At 36.9% G+C, this 25786-nt stretch overlaps 2 protein-coding genes across 3 annotated transcripts; one reads left to right on the top strand and one right to left on the bottom strand.

Annotated features, from left to right (window-relative positions):
• Positions 1 to 1649: 1649 nt before the first annotated feature.
• LOC146692177 (phospholipase B1, membrane-associated-like) lies at positions 1650 to 21334 on the bottom strand. Its single transcript, XM_085432177.1, has 42 exons — positions 21281 to 21334; positions 18393 to 18446; positions 17521 to 17581; positions 17401 to 17435; positions 16408 to 16492; positions 16271 to 16322; positions 15773 to 15853; positions 15299 to 15364; positions 15162 to 15223; positions 14767 to 14842; positions 14561 to 14668; positions 13637 to 13711; positions 13463 to 13534; positions 13270 to 13344; positions 13117 to 13177; positions 12596 to 12654; positions 12441 to 12514; positions 12284 to 12327; positions 12094 to 12177; positions 11841 to 11892; positions 11521 to 11601; positions 11364 to 11429; positions 11163 to 11263; positions 10942 to 11023; positions 10748 to 10852; positions 9360 to 9455; positions 8368 to 8439; positions 8118 to 8195; positions 6832 to 6892; positions 5185 to 5243; positions 5024 to 5091; positions 4896 to 4939; positions 4436 to 4535; positions 4295 to 4346; positions 4124 to 4204; positions 3977 to 4042; positions 3804 to 3898; positions 3471 to 3552; positions 3286 to 3390; positions 3113 to 3208; positions 2889 to 2963; positions 1650 to 2159 (listed from the first exon to the last, which is right to left on the bottom strand). Exons 20-42 carry the CDS (start codon positions 11853 to 11855, stop codon positions 1884 to 1886), a joined length of 1956 nt encoding a protein of 651 aa, XP_085288303.1. The 5' UTR covers positions 11856 to 11892; positions 12094 to 12177; positions 12284 to 12327; positions 12441 to 12514; positions 12596 to 12654; positions 13117 to 13177; positions 13270 to 13344; positions 13463 to 13534; positions 13637 to 13711; positions 14561 to 14668; positions 14767 to 14842; positions 15162 to 15223; positions 15299 to 15364; positions 15773 to 15853; positions 16271 to 16322; positions 16408 to 16492; positions 17401 to 17435; positions 17521 to 17581; positions 18393 to 18446; positions 21281 to 21334; the 3' UTR covers positions 1650 to 1883.
• LOC146692176 (protein yippee-like 5) lies at positions 20857 to 24445 on the top strand. Of its 2 annotated transcripts, XM_085432179.1 has the most exons (4): positions 20857 to 21055; positions 22201 to 22354; positions 22583 to 22651; positions 23384 to 24445. In XM_085432179.1, exons 2-4 carry the CDS (start codon positions 22214 to 22216, stop codon positions 23603 to 23605), a joined length of 432 nt encoding a protein of 143 aa, XP_085288305.1. In that variant the 5' UTR covers positions 20857 to 21055; positions 22201 to 22213; the 3' UTR covers positions 23606 to 24445. The 2 variants fall into 2 exon arrangements, with proteins under 2 accessions (XP_085288305.1, XP_085288306.1); XM_085432180.1 differs by lacking the exon at positions 22583 to 22651 and having other exon boundaries at positions 20860 to 21055.
• The last annotated feature ends 1341 nt before the right edge of the window (positions 24446 to 25786 follow it).

Genomic DNA, 25786 nt, shown 5'->3' with positions numbered 1-25786 from the left:
AAGCAGTGCGATCTGGATGAGGGTCATTTTAATAGAATTTAATTTAATTTATTTTTATTTAGAAAGAGGGACAATACATATTAATGAACATTTTAACAAATGTAAATATGCCAGATTATAGGCTTGGGCTCATTTCCATCTGCAGACTCTCTGGCAGGTTGGTGTTACAGATAAATTAGTAAAAACATACAGAGACACTATTCACAGATCATGTGACAAGGACAAAAACAGTGATCACATCATATTAGAACAAACAATGACAAGAAGAGTGGACAACAGAGGACAATATAGATAACAGTAAAGGAAACACCTCAATTATATTGCACAAACCCCAGTATTACACATGCCCTGACTGTCCTGATATTGCACTGACCCATTACACTAATAGTTTTTTCCCTTTTTGTAAATACACTAACTAAAAAACATTGATACGGTCTTTTTAACGTTAAGGCACAGGCATGAGTCATTCAGCCATTTTTAAAATAATGTAATGCCAATGAAAGCTGATGGGCTGCATCATCAGCAGTTTTGGCTTGTGTAAAAATTACCGTATCATCAGCATATATAATTGTGTCCACATTTTGCACACATTGGGCAAGTCATTTAATTAAAGTGAAAATAACAGGGGGCCTAGAATTTAACCCTGAGGGACACCTTACATACAGTAAAGATAGGGTGAATTACTATTCTTTATTTGTATGCATTTTTTTCTATCGAATAGATAAGACCGTATCCATTTAATGGTGTGATTACTAAAGTTAAATGTTTACAGCTAGATGGAGAGATTGTGGGGAGCTATGATAAGGATGAAAAGTGGCAAACCTGTGGAGGTATCGAGATGTCTGAGAGAGAAGGCAGTGGAGGAATCTCAACTTTTGTCTGATTGTTGTTTTCTATCCGCTTTTCTCTGTTTTTGTCCTTAAATTGTATTAATGCATCTTTCAGCACATGGTGTGAAGTCATAATATTTGTCTCAGATGTGAAAGGGGACTGTCCAAAGTGATTAGAGAAAATAAGTCACTTTCCCCTGGGAGAAACTCTTCATCATTCACAATTCAAGTCTTTTATTGAGAAAATTCCATCAAAGAAAAGAAAAAGATGTGATTTCCATAAACAAATCCAATAAATAATGTTTATCTATGTGATATAGACATACTATACATTATCAATATGTTCCAGTTCACCTTCTTAGTTTTCCATGTGTGCAACATTTGCTTACTGACATTAATGAGTAAGGTGGGAGTCACATTACATTTTCTTAATTTGCCCAATTGAGCGCTTTCTGAGATGCAGCCAGAAATGAGTGATCTTCAAAGTTACTCCAGTTCACCCTGAGAGTAGCATGATAATGAATAACAGTATGACAATACTGATAAGCTGAGCAACTTCATTATATAAATCCAAACCACAAATATCAAATTGCTGCTGGGTGCTATGAAAAGGTTAGAGGGATCACCAGAGCCAGTGGGATTTCTTCTCTAGAGAATATTTGCATATTTATACAAAGTTAATGCTTCACTTGTTGGACAAAAAAACTACTAGAAGATTTAAAAACACTAAATTCAACTCTGTTTTAAACAAATGAATCAAACCGCACTCAAATACTGTAGCATTTTTATTTCATCAATAAATAAAAATGGGTATGATGAGAGTGAAATGTACAAACTGTCAGGATTCATACATTTATTTAATTATGAATAGTTCAAAATGTCTGTGCAATACAAAGTAATTACAAACATTTCACACACCTGCTAGCACTTTTAAAGAACATTTTAATAGTAAAATTAAATATTTGAGAGATGGCTTCAAACCTAAATTCCATCATGAAGTCTTGTCCAGATTTCAGCTCACTGATTTGATTCTTGATACGATTTTAGACAACATTAAAAAGCTGTTCCTTTCATTTCAAGCTCTTTTCTCTCTGCCTTGCTTTTGCGCCGATGACCGAGAGACAGAATTATCCAACAGGCAGCAAAACCCACCACTAAACCTACAATTCCCACAAGGACAGGCACCCACACAGGGGTGGAGGAGGGACAGTTGAGCACAGGGGCTGTTAACGCAGAGCTGGAACTGTGGGTGGAGTCTGTAAATGGAGTAGGTGTGGTTCCTGATGGACTTGGAAGACTGTTGATCTTTGTGAAGATAAACGGACTGGCCTATGGGAAAGATAAAATGGTTAAAAGCTCAAGAGCTGTCTATATGTAAGAATTTCTGAACTTTAGAGAAACACTGGAAATAAAAATTAATTTTGGGTGACATTGTGGAATAATCCACTAGATTTTTAAAATCGTTTGACATATTGTGAAATATTTTCTCCTATTCATCTTCACATGTCCATATTGGCATGATAGCATCACACAGTTGCTGCAGAATTTGTCGACTGCACGTCCATGTTAAAAAAAAAATCTCATTACACCACATCCCCAAGGTGTTCTTTTGGATTGAAATCTGCTGACTAGAGGCATTTGAGTACAGTAAACTCATTATCATGGTAAAAAAAACAAAAAAAACAACTTGAGATTATTTGAGCTCTGTCACATGGCACACTGTCCTGCTGGAAACAGCCATCAGAAGATGATTATACTGTTGTTATTAACAAAAAAAAAAGGACATTGCTGTCAGGCTGTTTACACCAAGTTGTCCAGTTTTGGTGAATCAGTGGAAGTTGTAGCCTCAGTTTCCTGGTCTTAGCTGACAGGTGTGGCCCCTATATTTATATGTATATATATTTATAATATTTTTTGCTTTTTTTTATACTTTTGGTATTTTTTAAAATAAAAAAACTCTTTTTGAAATCATAGATTGTAAGTGGAATTAAATTAACTAATTATTAAATAGTTGTAGCAACATGATTAGTAGAATTTCTCTAAAATCTTCCTAAATACCTCAGAAGGACAGTGAATTTTGGAGCGGTCATATGTGAAGTTGTTGTAGGCCTGCTTTCTCCCTATAGGCTCTAACTGTAAGAAAGAAAGAAAAAGAGTTGAAATCTTTAAAATGGCAAGCCAAAAGAAACGTTTGCACGGAGTTAATACTTTTTACTGAGTTAAAAGTTTGCATAGAGTATACCACCCTGCTTCAGTTTGGTTCATTATTTCCCGCAGCTCACCATGTTATTCCACAGACCAATGGCCATCTCAGCATGTGCTCGCTCACTGATGTGGAAACAGTCTACAGAGAAGAAACTTGTATCTGGCTCACCCTCCTGGTGAAAAAAATGAAAAAAGTACCAATATGGGTGCATTTGATAATTCGTGTTTGGTTTGTTTCTCAGTTACTCACTCCAATTTTAGGGATGAAGGAATTATGTAAAAATGGCTGAAGTACGACAGCAAAGTCTTCTTTTCCGTCATAGAGATCTCCAGATACAAGATACTGGAGCTCAGACTAAAGAAATATAACAGAAAGGATTTTTTTTTTAAATAAAGAAGTTATTGAAATGATTTTAAAACAAACGGCTTCCCGACCTGGTACTCGTGATTGATTCGTTTCATCTCCTCAAGCTCTGGAGACTTTTCTGATGGGTTGATGACACAGGGACAGCTGGTCCTGGAAAAAAATCCTTTTAATATTGTGTTTTATTGTCCTTAGAAGGAATAACATTATCAGCTGACCAATTGAAATATGGTAATACAGTCGAAATGATACAGTCAACGCAAACATCATCTCCGAACAATCTCATCTGTAAAACAAAGGAACATTTATTTGTTCACATTTGAAAAAGTGATTTACATGACATATGTAAAATCCCAGTTTCATTCTATGAAAAGGTCAGAAAAGACACGCACTAGAAAACCAACCTCTGGATTAGTGAGCAGCCCAGAGTGTTCCTCGTAACTGATTTCAACAGATTTATCTGCATGATCTCCACGACATTAACCAACAACCTCGGTACCTAAAGATACATGGAGAGAAATGTAACTTAGTTAAACTCATGATAACAGTGTAGTTCACTATTTTAAATATAACCTACCTCTTTGTAAAGCATATCCAAGCTGATCTTAAGATTATGGCTGTAGTTCTTGGGCGATAGATTATTCTACAGAGGTCAAGCACATGTTGTGTTATTGTTCCATAACTGTTGTTTGTGTACAATGCAGTAATTTGGGGGAACACTTACTTGATCAAAGCAGTAATTGCAGAGGTCATTGCCTCCAATGAATATTGTCACAAGTTTCCAGTCGTTTTCAAAATTCACCTCCTGTGGGGCACATGTACCAAAACTGATTATCAAAAACAAACAAATTGCTAAATGTAACTCATTTTTAAATCTAACTCGGTTTTCATGTACCGTATCTTCTCTTATGGCCTTGATGAGAGCTTGGACTTGTGATGGGATATCTCTGTGAACAAGTGAATACACAGACCGTTAACACGTTACAGAAAATGAAAGAGGGTTGGTGAAAGGTTTGTTTCACTGAGGTGTACATACGATGCCTTAACTCCAGGTTCAGCCATGTTGAAGTGTTTCTGCAATAACCCCTGACCTTTGGAAAAGCCTTTCAGAGAGGGGTTGAACTTCCTTAAGATGTCTGAGGAAATACAAATAAATGAGTAATGAGAATATGCAAGAGTGGCGTTCTCCTTGTACACAGTGGGGTAATGATTTAACTTGGATGTCGTTTGGTATCATGTAATCTTTATTATTAAGTTGTATAGCAATTTCAAATCAAAATCTTTAACAGCAAATCAGAAATTGTTTTAAAAAGGCAAATTCCTGTAACATTTCTTTTCAGGCTTTATATTTTTGGATGTTTTCAACAGTAAATCAGAGATTATTAGACATACGTATAACAGAAAGAATTGTCTAAAGACTTTAGATACCCCATAGAAACAGCTATTTCAGTCCCATAAAGTAACTGGTTTTTGCCCAACGAGTGGCATAAACTCACTTGGTAGTGTTGTGACTGTGTCCAGAGTATCATCACCTCCAATGCTTTAAGATATACGTGAAAAAAGCCAATCAGCAGTACATTGGTTTATAACAGTCAGCATCATGTATAATGGGAATATATCATACCTCCATGATACTCCTTTATACTTTGTATTGAGCTCAAATATGTTCTTTGCTTTAGCACCAGTGCCTGTCTATGAAAACAAATATACCACACAGCAGTTTAAAGATGCAGAAAGTTTGTTTTTCTGCTTAAAAAGGGGGAATAATTATGTTATTGCACTTACTGTCACAGAGTCTCCTAGTGCTGCCACCACCTTAATGTCTGCTGGCCTCAGCTTGTGGACTAGGATATTCAAAGGGTTGAAAGGGTACTCAAAATTTGTACTTAAGTACAAGTATTGTTACATTGGTTAAATTGTACTAAATTACAAGTAAAAGTACTGGTGTTAAAAAATACTTGAGTAAAAATACAAAGTACTCTTCTCAAAAACTACTCAGAGTATTAATTACTTTTTACTGGTGGATGTTTTATTATGTCGTCAATAGCGGCCATTCGGTTCATTTCACCAGTATAAAATATCTATGTTCAAAGCACGTTTCTCAGATGAACAAGGTATAGAAAGGTCATTTGTTTTGTAAATAAATGTTTTCTAATTAAATGTAAATATAAAGCAGGAATTTATATCTACTAGAAGGAGAAAAGGAAAAACTGAAGAAAACAATGCTCGGGCATGCAGCATAGGATGGATTAAAATGCTGAGAAAGAACACAGAGGTCAAGGAACTTAATAATAACTTGGAGTGCAAGAACAATGGCATGCTCAGGAAAAACACAGAGCTCGAAAAACTTAGTAAGAAATTGAAGTGCAAAAACAATGAAATGCAGGTTCAAGAGCAAGAACTGGAGAAAACACATGATGACCTGCAGTGTACGCTTCTAGAAATCCAGAGCAGAAATCACGACTTAGAAGACATGTACAACAAAGTACAACAGAGGAATACAGACATGTAAGAAGCAAAGCTATTACAGGAGGCATCTAAAGATCTGAAGGAAAAGCTTGAAGAAAAACAAGCAAAATTAGAAGAACTGGAGAAAAAATGCAAGAAACTTGAGGAGGAAATGGCAGTAACAATCAAAGAACTGAAAACCCTCATCCTACAGAAAAAAGAGCTCCAGGAACAGTGCCTGCTGAAGAAGGCAAAAAAAGAAGAAACGCTTCTGTTTTTTCTGGAGGAGGGACCCTCCTGCTTCTTCACTTGATCACTCCTTTAAAGGGAGTTTTTCTTAACCACTGTCGCCTTGTGCTTGCTCAGAGGGGATTGTTGGGAGTTTCTCTCCTCCTTTCTCTTTCCTCCTTTATATCCCTGTCTTTTCACCTCCCCTCTTCTCCCTTTCTCTCCTACCACCTCTCCATCACTCCCCATTTTTTCTTTCTCCCCTCCCTTCCTCATCATTTTTCTTTTCTTTGTTCACCCTCCCTTAACTTATTCTTAACTAACAATAAATATAATCAACCATATTTTTACTTGTGTCAAATCAATGTCTTCATTTAAGAATAATTCATCTTAAGAACAAAACCAACAAATGTGTGATAGCTCTGTGTGTTGATGGAGTGACACATTTATGTCTTACATTTTAGTGGGTCTTTTATTGTTGGGTCTTTACAATACAATATAAAGCACCTTGAGGCAACTGTTATGGTGATTTGACACTATATAAATAAAATTGAATTAAATTGAATTTTAGTTTAGCCTTATAGGTTATCATAGTTTTAGTTCTTGCAAAGTTTGGTACTTTAGCTTAAAGTTTTTGGCTTTTAAGTTCCCTGGTTCCAAAATCTATCCAGCTTTTTGAAATTGGGATTGCATTAAGTGGATGATAGTGGACACGTCTTGTGTGTGTGTCTGTGTGTATGTGGGTGTCCATCTTACCTGAAGTTGGCACAGTGTCAGATGGTCCAATATTTACACAGGAAAAGTCACTTCCCCAGTTCTGAAAGAATAAATACCAAAAATATTTTAATCAGACCTCATTAATCAGAACATTTAGCTTTCGTGAAGCATCAGTATAATAACATTTCTTAAAAACAATATTTGTGTCTTTTAACCTTTAAAAATGGAAAGTCTGCCCAAGCATTGCACCGGTTTCTATCTAATGCTTACCCAAAGAAAATAAGCAGACATTAATTAGATTTTAGTGGTTTTCTATCATTGGGGCTAAGATCTGGAGAATCACTGCTTTATTCGGCCTTGAAGCAAGCATTTGTAAATGAGGGAAATACACATACACAACAAAAGTGCATAAAGCTTGTAACAATAATAAGAGATACTAGCTGAATTATAGAAATAATTAAAAATAAGGAGAATACTGGAAACCAATTCCAAAATATCCACATGTCTAACCCAAGTCCCTGGCACAAGATAAACCATCATAAGCCCTCGGGCTGCTCATTACTGGCATCTATTTTAGTTATCTAGATAAGTGTTAAGCAGTTCTGAGCTTCCTCTGAGACCCAACAGACTCTGGTGCATGACTAAAAAAGCCCAAACCCTAAAAAAAGGGAGTCTGTTTACTAGGGTTTAAACAATCTTATAGCTTTAATGTTGTGTGTAATTTGAATGTGTGCTTTGAGACAAGCCCTGGCATTTATGACAATCACAAGCTTTGTATGTTGACCAAAAGATGAGCTTTAGGTCAAGCAGTCGAAATGATCTTCCAGGGTGAGGAGCTCAGTCATTCAAAAAGAGCTCAGAGCAGAGCCTACTACTATTTCAGTCCACACCACTACACATCGAAAGGAGGCATATGAGTTCATTCAGGCAACTGACCATTCCTCCTTTAAGCCTCCAAGGGGAGTGTTTTTGGGTATGTCCTGTCAGGAGAAGGCCCCAGGAGAGAACCAGAACACACAGGAAAGATGGCTAGCTTGGGAACAGCTAACACCTGAATGAGGTAGACGAGGTAGCTAGGGGGAGAGAGGTCTGGACACTTCTGCTTAGACTTCTGTCCTAGTAACTTTAACCCAGATAAATGACAGAAGTTGGGTGGTTCAAAAGCTCTGATTGACACTTGGTAGGTTGATAATAGGTAGGTTGCTAATTTTAATGGCCCATTCAGGTCTTTGGCTCTTAAACAATAAAATATTTTAATCGTGATAGAAGTTGCTGGTTTTCTTTTTTGGATAAAGACCTTAAAAACCTGGAAGTTAGATACTCACTGTATTAGGCTGAGGTGTTGGGGAGGGACTGGAATAGATGTAATTGCTGTTGTTGTAGGTCCGAATATAAAGTGAAGTCTGGGGATAAAAAGAACTTAAATTAAATGTGATGTATAGTGATTACAAAGAGATGCGTATCTATAGAGGCTAGAGTCTAGACAAAGAAACCACAACATTTGTAATCTAAGCTAAGTTTGAATAGCAATTTTTCCAACGAGGATTTACAAAGACATGTTGACTTGTCTCCTACCTTACTTGGGCATTTCAGGCCAGTGGATACAGAAAAGTCCTGTAAAGAAGTCTTGTTGCCCAGTGGCTCCAACTTTGAGAGTAAAAAAAAAAAAGTGATTTGTGCACACAGCATGTTAAGTATAATGATTAGAGCAAATAAGCTTTATAGTGTTTATAATCATGTTAGGATAATGTTCAGTACCAATAAGTCAGTGGAAGTTTAACAGTCTGTTAAATAGTCAAGATTACGTCTAACAGATACAGTTTTGTTAGTCGGTATAAATTCTTATATCCTTGTGTCTCAAGGGTACAGAAAATATATATTATTCTTTATAAGCTCAGCTACTCATACTAGTAATGTAGTTTTATCAGCTGATATTTACAATGTTCCTGCCTTTTACACATAGCATCAGTAGCTATAATGGCATTGTTGAGGGAGCACATAGTGGTTTTTACCCACCACTAAGTACTTTGAAAGCCTGTAATTCAGAAAATTTCCATAGTACTAGTTCCATTAGATATAATACAGTTATTATATAATGTTCTGATTCTGGGTGGGGGGGTGAAACACTGTTGTTTTCCATGCAGTGACCCACTTATTAATATTTTCATGAAGCAGAACAACATCCCCAACAGTCATTAATAATGCAGTCAACAGCAAAATGGCATGTGTGCAAAATACTGTAACAGCCTCTTTTTGTTTACGAAAGAAGGTAAGTGCTGCTGTTTGTGATGGCTGACCCCACTGAGGCTCTTCAGTGGCACAGGCAGAGATGTCAAAAGAAATATAAAAATCCTTGCTGATGTGGCACAATTAGAAGCACATGAAACAGCTGAAGTGTGGCAACTACGTCTTTATTGGTGCTTGACAAACACATGTTCAGTCGGAATCAAATACTCATGTCATATTATGTTGCTTTTGTAGTAATAAAAGTATCAAATAGCAAAAATATATACGGGTCAGAATAAGTGTTTTACAAAAAGAGTCCCTTTTGTTTGCCATATATTTACCATGTTGTTCCAAAGGGAGCGAGCCATCATGGTCTGGGCCTTCTGGCTGACGTGGAAGCAGTCAGCACTAAAAAAAGAGCGATCAGGGCGGCCATCCTGAGAAAAACGCACAATAAATATGTAAATGTTAAGATTTTTGGACTACTTGCATCGGTCAGAATATAACTACTGTGTTAGATATCTGATCAGGACCAGGAGATCTTTCAAAATACAAAAACAAACAAAAGAAACAAAAGAAAGAATCTGCAGTATTTTCTTTTCTTTTTAAAATGTCAATAAAGCTGTTTTTGTAAGAACTTAGGATTTAACATTGACCTTAATCGTTAAGGGAGCAATTTGTCATTTTGAGAAATGTACTTTTAAAATACACAATCTGAACTGTTCTAAGGAGCAATCCACTCTAAAATGATAAAGATCACATAAAGACACGATCATTATACAGATTAAATCAAACCACTGAAACCAGACAGAATAGAGTGACCTTTAGAGGTGGATTTTTAACTTTGGAATAGTATCAGTCAATCAATCAATCAATCACAAGTATATTTAGTATGTTTCTGTTTATTCGTGGTTAAGGATTTGTTGTCTCATGTATAGTTTGAGTTCCATGTGTTATTTTCTGTCTACCTCTCAGTGTTGAGTTTGTGTCTTTGTGTAGTGATTTCGTGTTTCCTGTTTTATTGTGAAGGTCTGCTTCTAATGTGAGTGTATTGTTTTACTTCCCTTGTCTCATCTCGTTAATTACTTCCAGCTGTGTCCCCCACCTGTGTGTAATCTCCCTGTGTTTCTCTGAGTGTATTTAAGTCGGGTCTTCTGTTGTAGTAGTTGCTGGTCCGTCTGTGTATCCACCGTGTTTCATCTGTGTGTTCTCCCTGCTGTCCATCGTCGTTCATGTTCATGTACATGTTCGTGTTCTGGTTCGTGTTTTGTAGTTTAGTTGTTCTCAGTTTAGATAGTCTGCAGTCCCATTTGCCGTTTTACTATTTTGTACTTTATTTTCAATAAACCACCTTCACACCTTTACAAGTGCCTGCGATTGGATCCTCCTTTATTATCTCCACACGGCTCACCCCACTCGCCGTGACACAAACAATTTCTCACAAGAATTTCTACAGAAATTCAATAGTCCTTTCTCTTGTTAGCTAGTATTTAAAATTTGACATCTTTTGTTGATGATTTAAGGTAATCAAAATTAGACCTTATGCTTTGCAGAATAATTTACAGAATTGCTTGAACAGATTCTGTGGAAGCCATTGATTCAGTGGTTTTATAGTGGAATAACGACAAAATCCTTGTGTACTGCTGCAGGGGCCATGTTGTTACATACTGGATAAGGTGAACTGTGGATAAACACCCGTAAATCCTGTGCTCTGTGCTTTATTACTGACCGGCAGCCTGGGGAAAATGATGTCTCTGAAAAAAGGCTGGATAACCACAGTGAAGTCTGAGTGAGTGTCATACCGGCCGGACTCCACGAGTTCATGTAATGCTCGCTGAAATATAGAGAAAACAATGACGATCAATGGGGACTGACTTTAGGGCTCCTTTTTTAATGAGATTTCCTTTTTCTGGACTTTTCTACCTGATAGCTTCTGTTCAGGTCTTCCAACATTTGAAGAGCCTCAGAGTTGGACTTTGGCAAAATAACGCAAGGACACATAATCCTGGAGAGATAACAAGGGGTTACACAACAGTTTAAGATTATTTATGAAATGATAACTGTGGACGATAAAAAGAGCAACTGAGCAATGCATTACCTACATATTTTTTTTATATCTCATAATACAAAAAAGTGATACTCACTTCACCAGCCAGGTTGGGCATTTAAGTGAGGGATCTTTGTGCATTTCTCTTAGTTGTGTTATCTGCAGAGGCTCTACTAAGTTCACCAGAGCCCGAGGCACCTATCAGACATTAGCTAAGTTAATACTAATGCTAACACTGACCAGGACCAGCATACATACTGCATCTATATAAATGTGACAGCCTGCCTGATGATTTTACCTCCTTGTGAAGATAATCCAGGCTTTCTCGGACATTGCGAACATAATTTTCTGTAGAGTAACGTAGCTGCAAACCAAGATATAACATTTTTGGGTTTGGTGACCGTTTTGGCTCTTTAAAAATGACCTATGAGTTCTTACTACATGCCAGTACTTACAGAGTTGTAGCAGTGCTCACACAGGTCATTTCCTCCAATGAAAAAGGTGATCACCTTCCAGTCTGATTCAAAGTTGATCCTCTGCAACATGCACAAATGTGAAGATAGATAGATAGATAGATAGATAGATAGATAGATAGATAGATAGATAGATAGATAGATAGATAGATAGATAGATAGATAGATAGATAGATAGATAGATAGATAGATAGATAGATAGATAGATAGATAGATAGATAGATAGATAGATCGATCGATCGATCGATCGATCGAGTTGGTAAGTAAAAATATTGTTAAAGATCAAATATCTTTAAACATACAGAGTCATTCTTCATTCTTTCCACCAGAGCACGCACTTGGGTTGGTACATCACTAAAAACACAGTAAAAGACAATTCTTTGATGGTTAAAGAGTCATTTTATCGAAGTTGAACCATTAACATCAACAAAACTTTTAAACAGCAAAAACAACAGCTGTACTCATTCAGTATAGAAAAACATATTCTACAAGCTGATCACTCATGTATCACCTGTAACAAATCTCTAGGCAGGTATTTGTGCTAAAAGGACTCACTGGCTTTTTGCTCCCGCCACAGCCTGGTTAAGGAATGCTTGAGGTGTGTCCTGCTGAGGTTTTGGCTGAAATATTTCAAGATGTCTGTAATAACAATAATAATGAACAACAATGAATAGTAATAACAATCAAGGAAAAAAAAATTCACACGTAATGTTGAGCAATGTGTTTGGTTATCTAAATGACTCACTGGGCAGAGTGGTGACGCTAGTCAGGTTTTCATCTCCACCAATGCTGGGAAATAGACATGACGTTAAATACATGAATGATGTGACACACTAGCCCAGGAAGTTTAATAGTAGTATTTTGCTGCAACATTAAGGGATACCTGAAGAGTCCTGACTCACCTCCAGGATAAACCTCTGTATTGACGCAAGACATCCAGGATATCAGATGGCCTGGATGCAATGCCATTGCCTGCCTGAAAAACAGCAGGTTTTAAAAACTTTTATGATCAACTTATTCAATTCTAAATAACGAGAAGTTGATAAGAATGACTCACTGTCAACGAATCGCCAACAGCAGCAACAACTTTGACGTCTCCAGGTCTGAGTTTGTGGACTGCAAAAAACAGAAGAAATGGTCAGAATAATAAATAAAATTAATAAGACAAGTGTAGAATAATATTGTATTTAGAATACACATAAATACAAAATATATAAAATTAAACTTCCTACAAATATTGTATACTAGTATCAATGTACTGGGAGGTACTATTAGGATGATTTGAAAGGGCAGATTTAAAGAACACTTTACATTTTACAGACTGAGGAAACCAAGACATCTCACAAAAAACAACAAAAACAAAGCTCCATCATAAAGCATCTTAGATTGTGACTTGAAGTTTGTACAGTGTCAGAGGTATTACTTTGTAGTTTTTAGTCCCATGTGCTAAAGTGGGGAATAAATGAATAACCTTCAATATGTTATATAAAAAGCCAGATCTTGGATAAAATCAGTTTTACTTTTTTGCTAATTTAAGGTCACCTAAGTGCTCAAGAAAAGCCTTTAATGTCATCTTACCTGAAGTGGGTGTGGAAGGTGAGGGACTTAAGTCCTCACAGGGCATATCTGTCCCTGTAAACTGAGCAGTCACACAGAGCACAATCAGAAATTGACAGGAAGCGTGCAAAGCTGGCCCAAAGCTGGTTCGGGTTGGCTGTAGACAAAACTCACAGGCTCCAGGAGAGGAGAGCTATTGCTGTGGTGATATGACGGAGAGTTTCCTTCTGTCCTCAGGTAGGGTCGTTCCTAAGGGAGGGAGACAGATAAGGAGGAGGAATATGCTGCACAGAATCATCATCTGTAAATACAGTGTGTCTAATGTGATTACCATATATGTAAGTGGGTTTTCTGTAAAATTACTCACCTCGCTTGGACATGGCAATGTGAAGATCTTACCATTGTCCTCTGGTTCATATTGGGCAACTGTGACCTGCAGCTAAGAGACAAAAGGCTCATTGTTTTCATGTCTGGGATACCGAGAAGAGTAACTGGGTGTGAAAGTGCCAGTGCATTCGACTTTGAGAGTCCCAAGCCTCACCAGGTTTGTCCACATCTGCACCAACAGTTTATCTTTGTGCTGTAATGCTTCAGACTCAGTGAGATGCTTCCCTCTCTGTTAAAAGCAAGAAAGACAGACAATGTACAGTGCATAAAAAATATCTTCAGTTCAGTTCAGGAAGATAAACACAGACATTTAATATCATCTACCGAGAAGACAAAGTCTTTGTACTCTTTGGGAGTCGATTTTCACAGATGCTGGGATGAGACACAAATCCCTGTGGGACTTAATCAGGAAGAGTATCCTGCATAAAAACGCCTGCTAAACCACTGTGCGAACCACCTGCTGTGGTGATCCCTTGTGACGTAGGGAGCACCTGAAAGTAGTTTTTATATAATGCATACAAATAGACTACAACACTCGATTTAATATCACCCTGATGGGCCTTCTTGAAGCCCTTTAGTTTTACTACACTAACTGTTTTAGCTCCCTATCACATCCCTTTAACCTTTCTGATTGGCTTCCCTTCATAAACAGAAGGTCTAAAGAGATAGTGGCTGGGGCTTGTATATTCAGAAGCTAATGTTAAAGTGCTCCTCACAGATACACATCCACAAAAAAAAACTGTTAGAAAAGGAAGTTGACTTCATGTTCAATTTGACCAACTGCTGTTGCAACAAAATGGATGAAGAAAAGTTAAATAGGTCACTATTTAATAAATTTTTGCTCTCTCAAGCCTTATAAAGAGAAAGGTTGGGTGAATTTCTTCAATCACAATAAAAATGTTTTGCCCGGTAAAAATGTGTCAGCATAGGCTCTAGCATTTTTTTTTTGATGACAGAAATGATCACAGTAAACTGCAGGTGTGACTAAGGCACTAATAAAGATTTGGGTTTGCAAAATAGTGCAATTGAAAGGATTTATAGGAGAATAAAAGGATGATATGATCTGAATTTAACTCACAGCAATAAATGATGGGTCTGTGATGAAAGGTATATCCTGAAGGGTAACAGTGAAGTCTTTTCTGTCACTGTACCAGTGTTTCTGTACCAACAGCTCATCCAAAGATTCCTGGAAAAAGGGAGTTTAGGAACAACATTTATCAGCAAGAGGTTAGCTATACCCTCAAGCAAATCCAAACACTATTTGAACATGAAATAAGGACAAACCTGCAGAGACTGAGTCAGCACGGCTCTCAGGAGCCTGAGCTCCCCTTCACTGTTTGTTTCCAAACACTGGCCTGATCTGTCAGTAAAACACATTTACTCATTAAAACTTAATATGGATCCTCCTGTTTAAAGGAAAACAATCTACCCCAACAGTGAATAATTAAAAAATGAAAATAAAACTATTAAAGGAAACAAGTAAACGGGTTAAGAACATAACATTCTCTAACTTGACAGCAGTGACATTTTGTATTGCCACACTGACTTATCATCATGTCATCTAATTAATTTATTTTCCTGGGAAAAAAAGATCTTAATTCCTTTTACATCTTCAACACATGCACGCCATCTGTTTTGATGTCATTCTCTAAAGGTCAGGGAAGAAAAAGTGAACTTACTTGCTCTGCATAGTGTCATGCTCTCCATCCCATAATGCAACACTGACAATGGTCCGTTTGAGCTGTAGCACAGTTTTTGCAAATTTTATGAACACATTGTAAGTAAAATCGCTTCCTGCGTATAATATGAAACATACCCGAGAATGCAGCAACTGCAGAGCCTTATCCACCTCTTTGACCACTGCCGCGATAATTGATGAGACCTGCAGTACAAACACAACAGACTCCATGAACTCCTAGTGACTTTAATGCTACTTTTTTACAACAAGACAGTCACCAGTACAGTCACTTGTTTGTTTGGTTGTCGGCTAATACTTTAATGTGTTATGTGAATCAAATTATAGGAAATGCTAAGTAGCCAAAAAACGCTATAGAAGGCAACCTTTGCAATAGCAACAGTGACAACATATCTACAGAACAAATTTTATTTGCATATATGAAGGAAAGTTGGGATAGTGCAAGTCTGAAACTGATAAGAATTGATAGCTTGGGCTGTGTAACTACAGTATTAAGGCAACAAAGTCTATAAAACATGAATAACAAGGGATTTGGACTCTGGGCATTGAGCTCTTGAAGATTAAGGAACCTCAGTAAGGTCTTTCACTGTTTACCTGCTGGTCCTCACAGGCACAAAACTGATCCAGCTGAACAAAGAGAAGCACCAACTTCCAGTCCCGATTCACATTGGGAGCCTGTTGGGGGTGAAGTCACTGCTGGTTACTTTTGAACTTGAAATAATTTTAATTTGAACCTGTAAGAAACACCATGCACTGGTACATGTTTAGTAAATTGTATGGCAAGTATGATCTTTAGATATTTTTCTCAGGGCACAGCAGGTTAAAACAACACCTGTTCAAACATATAGTTCTGCAAAATTTCCAGTTTTTAATAATTAAATCAATAATGAGAGAATATATTTTGTTTTCTGGTGTGTGTTTTTTTAACAAACACTGAATTATATATATTTTTTCTGAGAAGGTTGGTTAGAATACTTTTATTGTGAATATTTAATATTTCCCTCATTTCCAAATAAGCTATATCTTCTTGATTCACCATGGAAAGCATAAAATCAAATTTTATCCTTAAGGTTGGAAAATGCAAGAATATACCTGACTGTTCTGTAGATAGAGGGACAGTTTCTTTGCCTGATCCACCAGAGTGCTACAAAAATAAAATAACATGAAGGAGTTAAGCCATCATATGCAATCATAGCTTTTCCTCATGAGCCAAAAAGTACACACTGTACCTGTGTTGTATAGGCTGAGAGGTGTAAAGGTTTGTTTCCTCTGAGAGGTGACTAATCAGTTCAGGATTGAACAGAACCATCAGCTCTGGTTGAGAGAAGGTAACACAAGTTTAACATTAGCACTTATTTTTACCCTATTTTCACTCTTGAACTCATAGGGTAGCTTTGCATGATTCACAGTTCAAAATAAGCTCTAAAAGCAGAATTGTGTCCCCTGTGCTGGGCCTTATTGCAGTAGATCACTTTGAAGTGGCTGTGTGTTAGTGCTAGATAAATTCATTTCTATTAAATTGAACTGAACTAGAGCTACAAGAGCTGAAACACTTTTTAAACTCTTCTGCCTTTAAGCCAACTTCCTTTCTAAATGGCTGCCTCTCATAAACAGAAAGTTTGAACAACATGTGGGCTGAAAAATCTGTGCTCACAGCTAGAACTATGTGTCTTAGATGGGCATATTAGATAATATCTATGTATTAAAATATCATACAGGCCCAAGAGTAGAAAGATTGAAAAAGAGGCCAATATTTACTATCCTAAATCTCTTAAACGCAAGAGTTTACTGCTCACCTTCAATCACAGTACAGTATCTTTGTTTTATTCTGTGTGGCTGTTAAAACTAGTTTAGGTTTAAGCTTTCTGACTGCAGATTAATCATAAAAATTAATTTGCCCTGCCAAGTTGACGTGAACATGATAGCAGTGTTTTTGTAACAGTAACTATCACGTTGTGTCCATATCAGTGCTGTATAGATAAAGCACTGTGGTATAACAGGAAAAAATTATTAGCCTCGTGACATGAGTGTATTTAGTAAGGTGCTGTAATTCTAGTGAGGGTAAAGCTTGGATCAAGCCATTTGGTTACTTTTATATTATCCCAGAGACACTTGAACACATTGAAGCTCTCACATTATGTCCCACGGGAAGCCCAGAAAAACAACAGCGACTTTATTAGGTACACATATAATGTCAGAAGCTGTTAAAGATATATACTTACCTCTAAGTCTTGATACAACTGAGGACAGCTCAGTGCTGTAGAAAAGGACCAAAGTGTGAATTTCTAATTTTGTGTAGGTTTTCACTGTGCTATCACAGCTGAACAGTAAACTGTGCTCACCTGCGCATGTGAAGTCCAATGGCGGAAAGCAGACCCACATCTGAGGGCCTAACAACATTAACTGAAAAAATTGCAAAAAATAAAATGATGCAGCTGATTAGCCTAGTTACCAAATCTGGGTAAAGGTATGAATGGTAAATGGCCTGTACTTGTATATAGCACTTTACTAGTCCCTAAGGACCCCAAAGCGCTTCACACAACCAGTCATCCACCCATTCACACACTGGTGATGGCAAGCTACATTGTAGCCACAGACAAAGGCGAGGCTGCTGGACACTGGTGCCACCGGGACCTCTGACCACCACCAGTAGGCAACGAGTGAAGTGTCTCGCCCAAGGACACAACGACCAAGACCGTCCAAGCTGGGGCTCGAACCGGCAATCTTCCGATTACAAGGCAAACTCCCAACTCTTGAGCCACGATCGTCCCATGATGGTGTTACATTAGTGTGTGCAGCAGGGAAGTTGTTTTATTTATTTATATATATACATTTATTATAACCTACATTTATTTATATCCCAGTAAAAGTTTTAAAAAGTGTGATAACAGGAAAGTTTACTAAAACTATCAAATCTAGTAATCATGCTAAACGTTCTACTCAGACTTAATCATTACACCTACATCGATCTCCCAGTGCAGCTTTTGTGTTGTTGTTGTTAATGCAAGAGGATGTTTAGGACTACAGTAATGAGTCAGCAGAGCTTTATGCACTATGTACCTCAGCACTCACCGACCCTGCTCTGTACTTTTGCGTGGTCAGACACTTCATGGCTGAGTTGTAGTTTATCATAAAGATCAGTATTATAGTGTCAGCTGTAGAGCTTTGTTCTCCTCGAAGGCTGTTCATAAAACCATATGATTGTCTAATTTACCAGTTGAAGGAGGCTCCTGCGAAGGGATCATCTGAGAGCACGGCAGTCCGACTGCTAGAAAACGTGAAGAGATAACAAATGATAAAAATGCTTCAAAGTACAGAAGTTCAAGGCCCTGAGGAGCATTTTTGGCAAAAGTATTACTCTTTATTCAATTGCAGACTTGGCTCAAATCCACTCTTGGTTGGAAAAGAGGAGCACAACAAACACAAACATCTTCTTCCTGTATTGCTATCACTCTTACCAACTGGACAGTCATATACTGAATATTTTAATTTTACTTAAATTATTTTTTTAATAACTATAGTAACTATATAAATAACTATAGCAGCAAATATACATCAAAATCCAATAATTTCAACTAAACCTCCAAAATAAGCAAATAAATAGTACAAGTAGTAATGTTAGTATTAACAGACTGAGTTAAAAATAGCTTATTTTAACACCTGACTTCTGCAAAATTTACTTTAGGTAAATCGTACATAATTCCTACATTTCATGCAGAACCTTTTCAAAATATATATTTATAATTTGTCAAATTGAAACAAAACATCATCATAACAAACATGAAACATGAGCATTAGATTGAGCTATAGTAACAGTGGAGACCTGATGTCCACGTGAGACCCAGCAGAGAGATCAGAAGCAGCTGCTGAAGCATCTTATTTTTTAATGTTGTTTTCATTTATCTTCTGTATGGCTTTCTTTCCTGCCTGCTCTCTCAGCTTACAGTAAGCTGTCTTTCTCTGTTATTATCAGTTATACTTAGTCAGTTAATTATAGCTGTCATAAATCCTCATGCAGGGAAGGGACTATTCTATTTGTTCAAAGGACACAGCTTGAAGATGATATATGATATATGATGATATAATGACACTGATAAGCTCAAAGAAAGTAAGAAAGTAATGGGTTTGAATTTGCTTTTCTGTGTGGAGTATACCTGTGTGGCTTCCAAAGACATGCTTGTTAGGTTAACTAATGAATTTGTTGGCTGTAGGTGTGAGTGTGAATGGTTGCCTATCTCTATGTGTTGCACCTATGGCAGAGTGGCAGAAAGGAGAGGTCAGAGAATATGTCTGTGAAGGTTCTCAGTCATCCAGGTCATCGTAGTCTGAGGAGCTTGGAAAGAAAAGCATCTGGACTTCTTTAAGTTTCCTTGAAGATGTTTCCCCTCTCACCCAAAAAGCTTCTTCAGTTCTAAGAGCAATTGGTGGACAGTCCCAGATAGGGCTTAAATACTGGGACTCTCCACCATGGACTTGTCGGAGAAAAGAAGCAACTTCAGAAGTAATGCACAAAGTTTCGGAGCCTTTGTATCAGGCACTGAAATGAGAAAAGTAAACTGGCAGATTGCACTAAAGTACTAAATCTACTGAAAAACCCATGAATACGGGGAAGTATTGGAATAGTTTTCATAAAAGTCACAATAAAACCCCTCAAATCCCTGATTAGTGGCAAAACAAGAGAGTGGCAAAAATAGATAACAAGGAAAAAAGACAATGCATGGAGAAATGACTGCCTTCACATATGACACTAAGTGGAATGATTGACAATCAGTCCAATGTTCCTGATTGTTTTTCTGGCTGTTCAGAGCACATTAGTCTAACGTGACAGCAGATGCAACGAGTCCTCTCAGAGATTAAAGAGCTACACGTGTTATTCTGGAAAACTGGCTTGACTCACTATAACATAGGAAATGGGTTTTAGGGGGCTGACGAAAGTCTGACGAAGAGATATAAAGTGCCATGGAAGGAGAATGAGGCTACAGAATGAAAGCTGGTGCAGGTGGTGCAAGTATGCTGTGGTTCTATTTTGAATGGACACATTCCTGGGTAAATCCCATTGGTTAATCTTGGTTGTAAGGTAAACCGACTGTTTACTGCAAGATTAGCACAATGGAAAATTTGACTAAAAATAAACCGGTCTGCAGTTTTTGCTCACAAGCACGCGATTCAACCTTCGTTGACATATTTACCTTTACTTTAAAATGAAGAAAACATATGAAAAGTACATTTAACAAAGGAGAAATTTACTACAAAGGACACTTTCTGTACAGTTTAAGGGTAGTTGTACTTCATGTATCAAAAAAAAAAAATCAAAGAAGGTAATCTATCTAGCAATGAACTGGTGGATTTATGCTTCAATTGGCAGGAACGAAATATACCACAACATCCAGTCATGTGGGTCTGATAAAGGGTTTCTATTTTGGTATGACGTGTTGCTCCCTAGTGGTCAAAGGTAGGAGCTGCGTCAAGCTACTAAATAGTATGGAAAACGTTGGAGAGAACGAAACTTCAAAATAAAAGCCTTTATTTTAAGAAGATGCTGAAAGAAAGTAGGTTTATGACTACTGTTCCAATTAAGATGTTTTTCAGGGCACTAACATTTATAATTAAATATTATTTACACAAATGTTTCAGTATTAAAAAAATAAAGTTTCGATTCGGATTTATTTTTAAGCCCCTGAACGGAAGCTGTCATATCATTCTTGGCAGCTTGGGTAAAAAAAACAGAAATCGCATCAAACGCTGCCCTCTGTGCTGAGTTTGACGGCAATAACAATAGAGGAAACGTGAAAATACTCGAATATAAAGACGACCCGGCGACTAAAAACAAGGGAAACGTCCGTAGTTTTTTGAGTTTTCTTCAGCTAACGCAACGAGGTGAGAAATTTGGAGCACACGTAACGGTTTTCTTTGGCCTATTGAGGTTATCCTTATTTAGCTATTGTTTGGGTGACTTTGGCATTACATTTGGCATCATATAGTTTTCCGAGAAGGTTTTTGGCATAAGTCCGCTTCAGCTGAATCTTTTGTTTATTATAAAAACTATCCTTTTTTATAATTTACGATGTCGATGTTGAAACGTAGTTTGTATATGTTCCTAACCTTGTTATTGGCGAAGCTCTCGGCCTGATGATGCCTTTAAGGGGTCCCTTTAAAAACAGAAACCCCACTGTTTATTTTACAACAAGTACGGTACAAAATCATATTTATTTATTTATTTTAAAAGTAAGTGGTGAATATTTGTTTTTTGATTACTCTGTCTGGATACCCCCCCCCCCTCCCTCAAATAAAAACAAGCTGTTTGAGTTCCCTTTTCTACCAATACACAAGCTAACAATCGAAAAGCACCTAAAGGAGCTAATCAACATATTTTCGAGTCTTTCAGATATTGTGTGGACTATCATAGTAGTGTGATACGATAAACTTTATGGAAGACCAGTTGTTGTTGTTTCATTTTCAAACATGGCCTCAGATTTCATTTGGGAAGGAAAAGAAGGATGAAAATAGGTGGGTTGCTCTGTTTTTGTTTTTTTCTATATGACGCGTATATTCCACAGCAATCATTATCTATGTCCAGTCATTGGAGTGTGACATTTTTCGATAAATCTGAGGTGGGTGAGCAAAAGGCCCACTGTGATTTCAGATGGAATGACTCAGCTGTTAATGTATAAAAGTACCAAATTGAAATGTATCTGGCAACTCCAACAAAGAGGAAGTTTTCTTGCACATAAAGATTTCTTTTTATATTTAAACCCCTCTGATTTATCTCTTTGTGATGTTAGTATTTCAATTATTTTTTTATTTGAAAGGACAGTGTTCATTCAGACAGTAAAATATTTTCTGTTATTTGTGGCCAATTTGACACATGGCTTTTTTTGTCAGTTTCTTGCACATGAAACTTGAAAAGAAAATCAAAGAGTCTCACACTGTTCATCACTTTAAAACCCACTGTATGTGTGAGAGCAATCTAAAGAAAGATGTGAGAGGCATACTCCAACAGGGCTGTTTTCTTCACTATGAAGGCCAAGCTTCAAAATGGGGCGTATCTTCTTGGACCACATCGGTGGGACTCGCCTCTTCTCTTGTGCCAACTGTGACACCATCCTGACCAACCGAGCTGAGCTCATCTCCACCCGCTTCACCGGAGCCACTGGCCGGGCTTTCCTCTTCAACAAGGTACATCAGTTTCTCATGTGATGGACAACATTGATGTTATTTAGTTAAAATACTTTAACTTAAACAATAGAGTGATTGTTTAGTATATTTAATGCAGCTATGTAAATAATTACTTTCATATTAAGAAGTATTAGAAGAGTTAAAGTCTGTCAAAGTACATAGCGGTTAACTGAAATTAGGAAACTTTAAAGTCACCATATTTGTTTCCTTCTTTTTGGATTCCTTAAGCCCCTAAATGAGGGTGGCTGTGACTCAGGAGGTAGATGGTCATCCACCGGCCAGAAGGTTCAAACCCAGGTCGTCCAGTCTGCATGTTATCCTGCCCTAATTGCTGCTGATTCATGCATTGGACTGGTTGTGTTTGTTACAGTTAGAACAAAGCACTGTATGAAATTGTATATGAATGGGTGAATGTGGCTTGTAGTAAAATGTGCTTTGAGTCCTGTGTTAGGGTAGAAAAGCTCTATGTAAGCAGGCACAATTGGTTTGTGATTAGCTAAGGCACAGAGTCTGTGGTACATTACATAACAGATGGCATTTTTATGTTATTTCCATTAACAAAAAAAACAAACATATTTTATGCTTGAGTGAACAAAACTTATAAATATTATAGTCCAGATGATTTTCTTTCAGAAATGTTTTGCATGAAGGTAAAACCCAAAATACATATAACAGTTTCAAACCAAAATTGTTGTTATTGGATCAATCTTTGTTGATTATCTTTGAGATTTAAAGTTGGTGCAATTATTCAAGCTGTAGTTTGTTACAATTCTGGCTTCCAAACAAAACACTATAATCAAGATAAAATTATCACTGTCTTGTTTTTTAACAATTTTCTCACTTTGTCTTTCAGCTCATCCCTTTCTTTCATATTTGCTTTACTATAAAAGTCCAATTTCACTACTTTAATATTTTCTAATTTACTGAAACCAGTTACCTGGAATAAATCATGTTGAATAATTATCTCAGTATTGATCACTTTTGAAAAGCAATTATGCGGTACAGTGACGTGTGGTTGGTGTTCTCCAGGTTGTGAATCTGCAGCACAGCGAGGTGCAGGACAGAGTCATGCTGACGGGGAGGCACATGGTGCGTGATGTCAGCTGCAAGAACTGCAACAGCAAACTCGGTTGGATGTACGAATTCGCCACAGAGGAGAGCCAGCGCTACAAGGAGGGCCGCGTCATCCTGGAGAGGGCGCTGGTGAGGGAGAGCGAAGGCTTCGAGCACGTCCCGACCGACAATTCCTGAGTTCATTTATATTCATCTGTGGATACCAAAGCTTTCCCTCCAGCAGCAGCAGAACATGGACTTGCATTGATGGTGTTCCATTTCTCCCTACAGCTACACCAAAATATCACAGGCTGGGTGTTTGTGGGAACAACTGACAACAAGGTGTTAGATATTTTTCAATTCTGATGGGGATTATTCCTCAAAGGGCAAATAAAGTTGCTTTTCTTCCCATTTAAAAATCATCTTCATGTCCAATATGTGATGAGCAGGTGTAGCTGATGGTGGCTGCTGTCAGACGAAGAGACGTGGCTCCTGCAGCCTTACAGGAGGCTCAGATTTCTGTGTAAAGATAATGCGGTGAATCTTGAAAGCTGAGGCTGTCAATGGGTCTAATTTGCTTTAAGAGTGAGTTGTTAAACATTATACTGCAAAAGAATCATTTTCTACAAAGTGTTCAATGTGATGCTTTGCCCTATGGGCTCAGCTGTGCTAGAGAATTACCTTTAAAAGAGTTATTAGTTGATATAAAATGTTATAATTCAGGTTATTTTCATTCAGACAGGTTAGCAATTTAAGCCTGTCACTTAGTTTATTTTATCTATTAAATGACAAAAACAATATTGTGGGGTCTTTACCTTTCCATACCTCTTATTTGACTCTATAAATATAAATAAACCTAAATTCAGTAAAGTTGATTTGACATGTTCTACAGAGTTAGAAATGCCAATATTTCACTACATCACTACTAATCTATCCAGTTTATTTTCCTTTATTTAACAAAGCATGTTTTTGTTTCAGTATTTCAGACTTGTGATATGTTTATTTGCAAAACAATAAATGATTTCAAATATGCAGTTATTTAATTCTCTTTTTTATTGTGTGTGCATATCTAGATTTACATAATATGCCCAAATAATCACAATCTGGTTAGTTTTCTCTTCTTTTTTTAATGTGCTGAGTTTATTTGCCTTTTTAAACAATCATTTTATCATTAAATATTGTCATTACCAGTGGCTTAGACCTTGTGTTTATTACAATTTTGGCCAGTGAAAGCAGTTCTCGGTATGCTTTGTGACTGAATACTTTCTCATAAGTCAACGTAGACAAGCTAACCTGATATAAGTGAAATCAATCTGAAAAAAAAGGGGGAAACAATTATGCATACTTACTTGAAATGACTCCTCCTCAAATTTAATGATGTGCATTATAAATTCTTATTTGGCAGATGTTAATGATATTGTATATTTATATCTGCCACACAGTAAAATGAAGTATATTTACTGTCATGACCAAAGTATATTTTCCTAAACTGGTTACCTGTTAACCCCTATGCCACCGCATTTATAAAACAGAAAAATCCTAGATTATTTTTTGCTTTGTAGACTATCAGCTCAGTTTTGACATCGACTAAATCAAAGGAGACACATCGTTTAATATAAACTGGACAAACTGTTGTAAATATTGCATTAGACTGTTCAAACTTCTAGGTTTGAAAGCAGTCTAAACTGGTCTCATAGCTCAAATAAGGTAACATATTGAACTTTATATAGACATACCTGTTTGGTTGCATATCAGTCGTAATGGAAAACTCAAGGCACCAAAGTAAAATCCTACATACTATTCTCACTATACCACAGCTAACTACTAGGAACCTACAGGAAGTGTCGAGTTACCCTTCATTTCTTAATATTATGTTTCAAAAAAGCAAAATATGTTTCACTATACCGCCAATATTTTGCTTCAAAGAAACACAATGTGTCTTATAATTTTTAAAGTGCTCTTGAGCAATAGTTCTCCAGGCTTTCTGAAAGGCTTTCCAAAGTTTGTAACACTAATCTATTCAAGTAGATGAACCAGTGTTACGTCTACACATAACAGGAAATAAATATTTTTTAAACTGTATCTTTAGGCACTGCTAGGGGATCTTTACAGAATAAAGAACAAAGGGCAAGGAAGAGCGTTTAATGTACCTCAGGAAGTCTAGAGAACTAATCCCGAAGCTTAGAAAAACTTAGAAAAAAGCAAAAGAAAAATAACGCTTGCTCAATAAGGGGGGTCACGTGATGCTCTTTTATTTATTTATTTATTTATGTTCTTTTTAATAATACTCATTTGTTTCAATCATTTTTACCTTATTGAGCAATTGCCTTTATTCTATTGAGCAATATTGTTATGGTTTGTGTTTAACAGTTTGACGTC

This window comes from Copadichromis virginalis, linkage group LG15 (genome assembly GCF_057382275.1).
Source record: "Copadichromis virginalis isolate Kocher_CV1m ecotype Utaka linkage group LG15, C_Virginalis_male_GT1.1, whole genome shotgun sequence".
Taxonomy (NCBI): domain Eukaryota; kingdom Metazoa; phylum Chordata; class Actinopteri; order Cichliformes; family Cichlidae; genus Copadichromis; species Copadichromis virginalis.
Note: the sequence above shows the minus strand (reverse complement) of the source record. Positions and strands in the feature narration are given on the sequence as shown.

Excerpts from the sequence above, each read along its gene's own strand:
- LOC146692176 (XM_085432179.1), top strand. The coding sequence starts at position 22,214 with ATGGGGCGTATCTTCTTGGACCACATCGGTGGGACTCGCCTCTTCTCT. Across the intron at positions 22,355-22,582 it reads GGGCTTTCCTCTTCAACAAG|CCCCTAAATGAGGGTGGCTG; the intron begins GTACATCAGTTT and ends GGATTCCTTAAG. Across the intron at positions 22,652-23,383 it reads GCCAGAAGGTTCAAACCCAG|GTTGTGAATCTGCAGCACAG; the intron begins GTCGTCCAGTCT and ends GGTGTTCTCCAG.
- LOC146692177 (XM_085432177.1), bottom strand. Across the intron at positions 11,024-11,162 it reads TGCCCAACCTGGCTGGTGAA|GATTATGTGTCCTTGCGTTA; the intron begins GTGAGTATCACT and ends TTATCTCTCCAG. Across the intron at positions 9,456-10,747 it reads TCATTTTCCCCAGGCTGCCG|GATGGCCGCCCTGATCGCTC; the intron begins GTCAGTAATAAA and ends CGTTTTTCTCAG.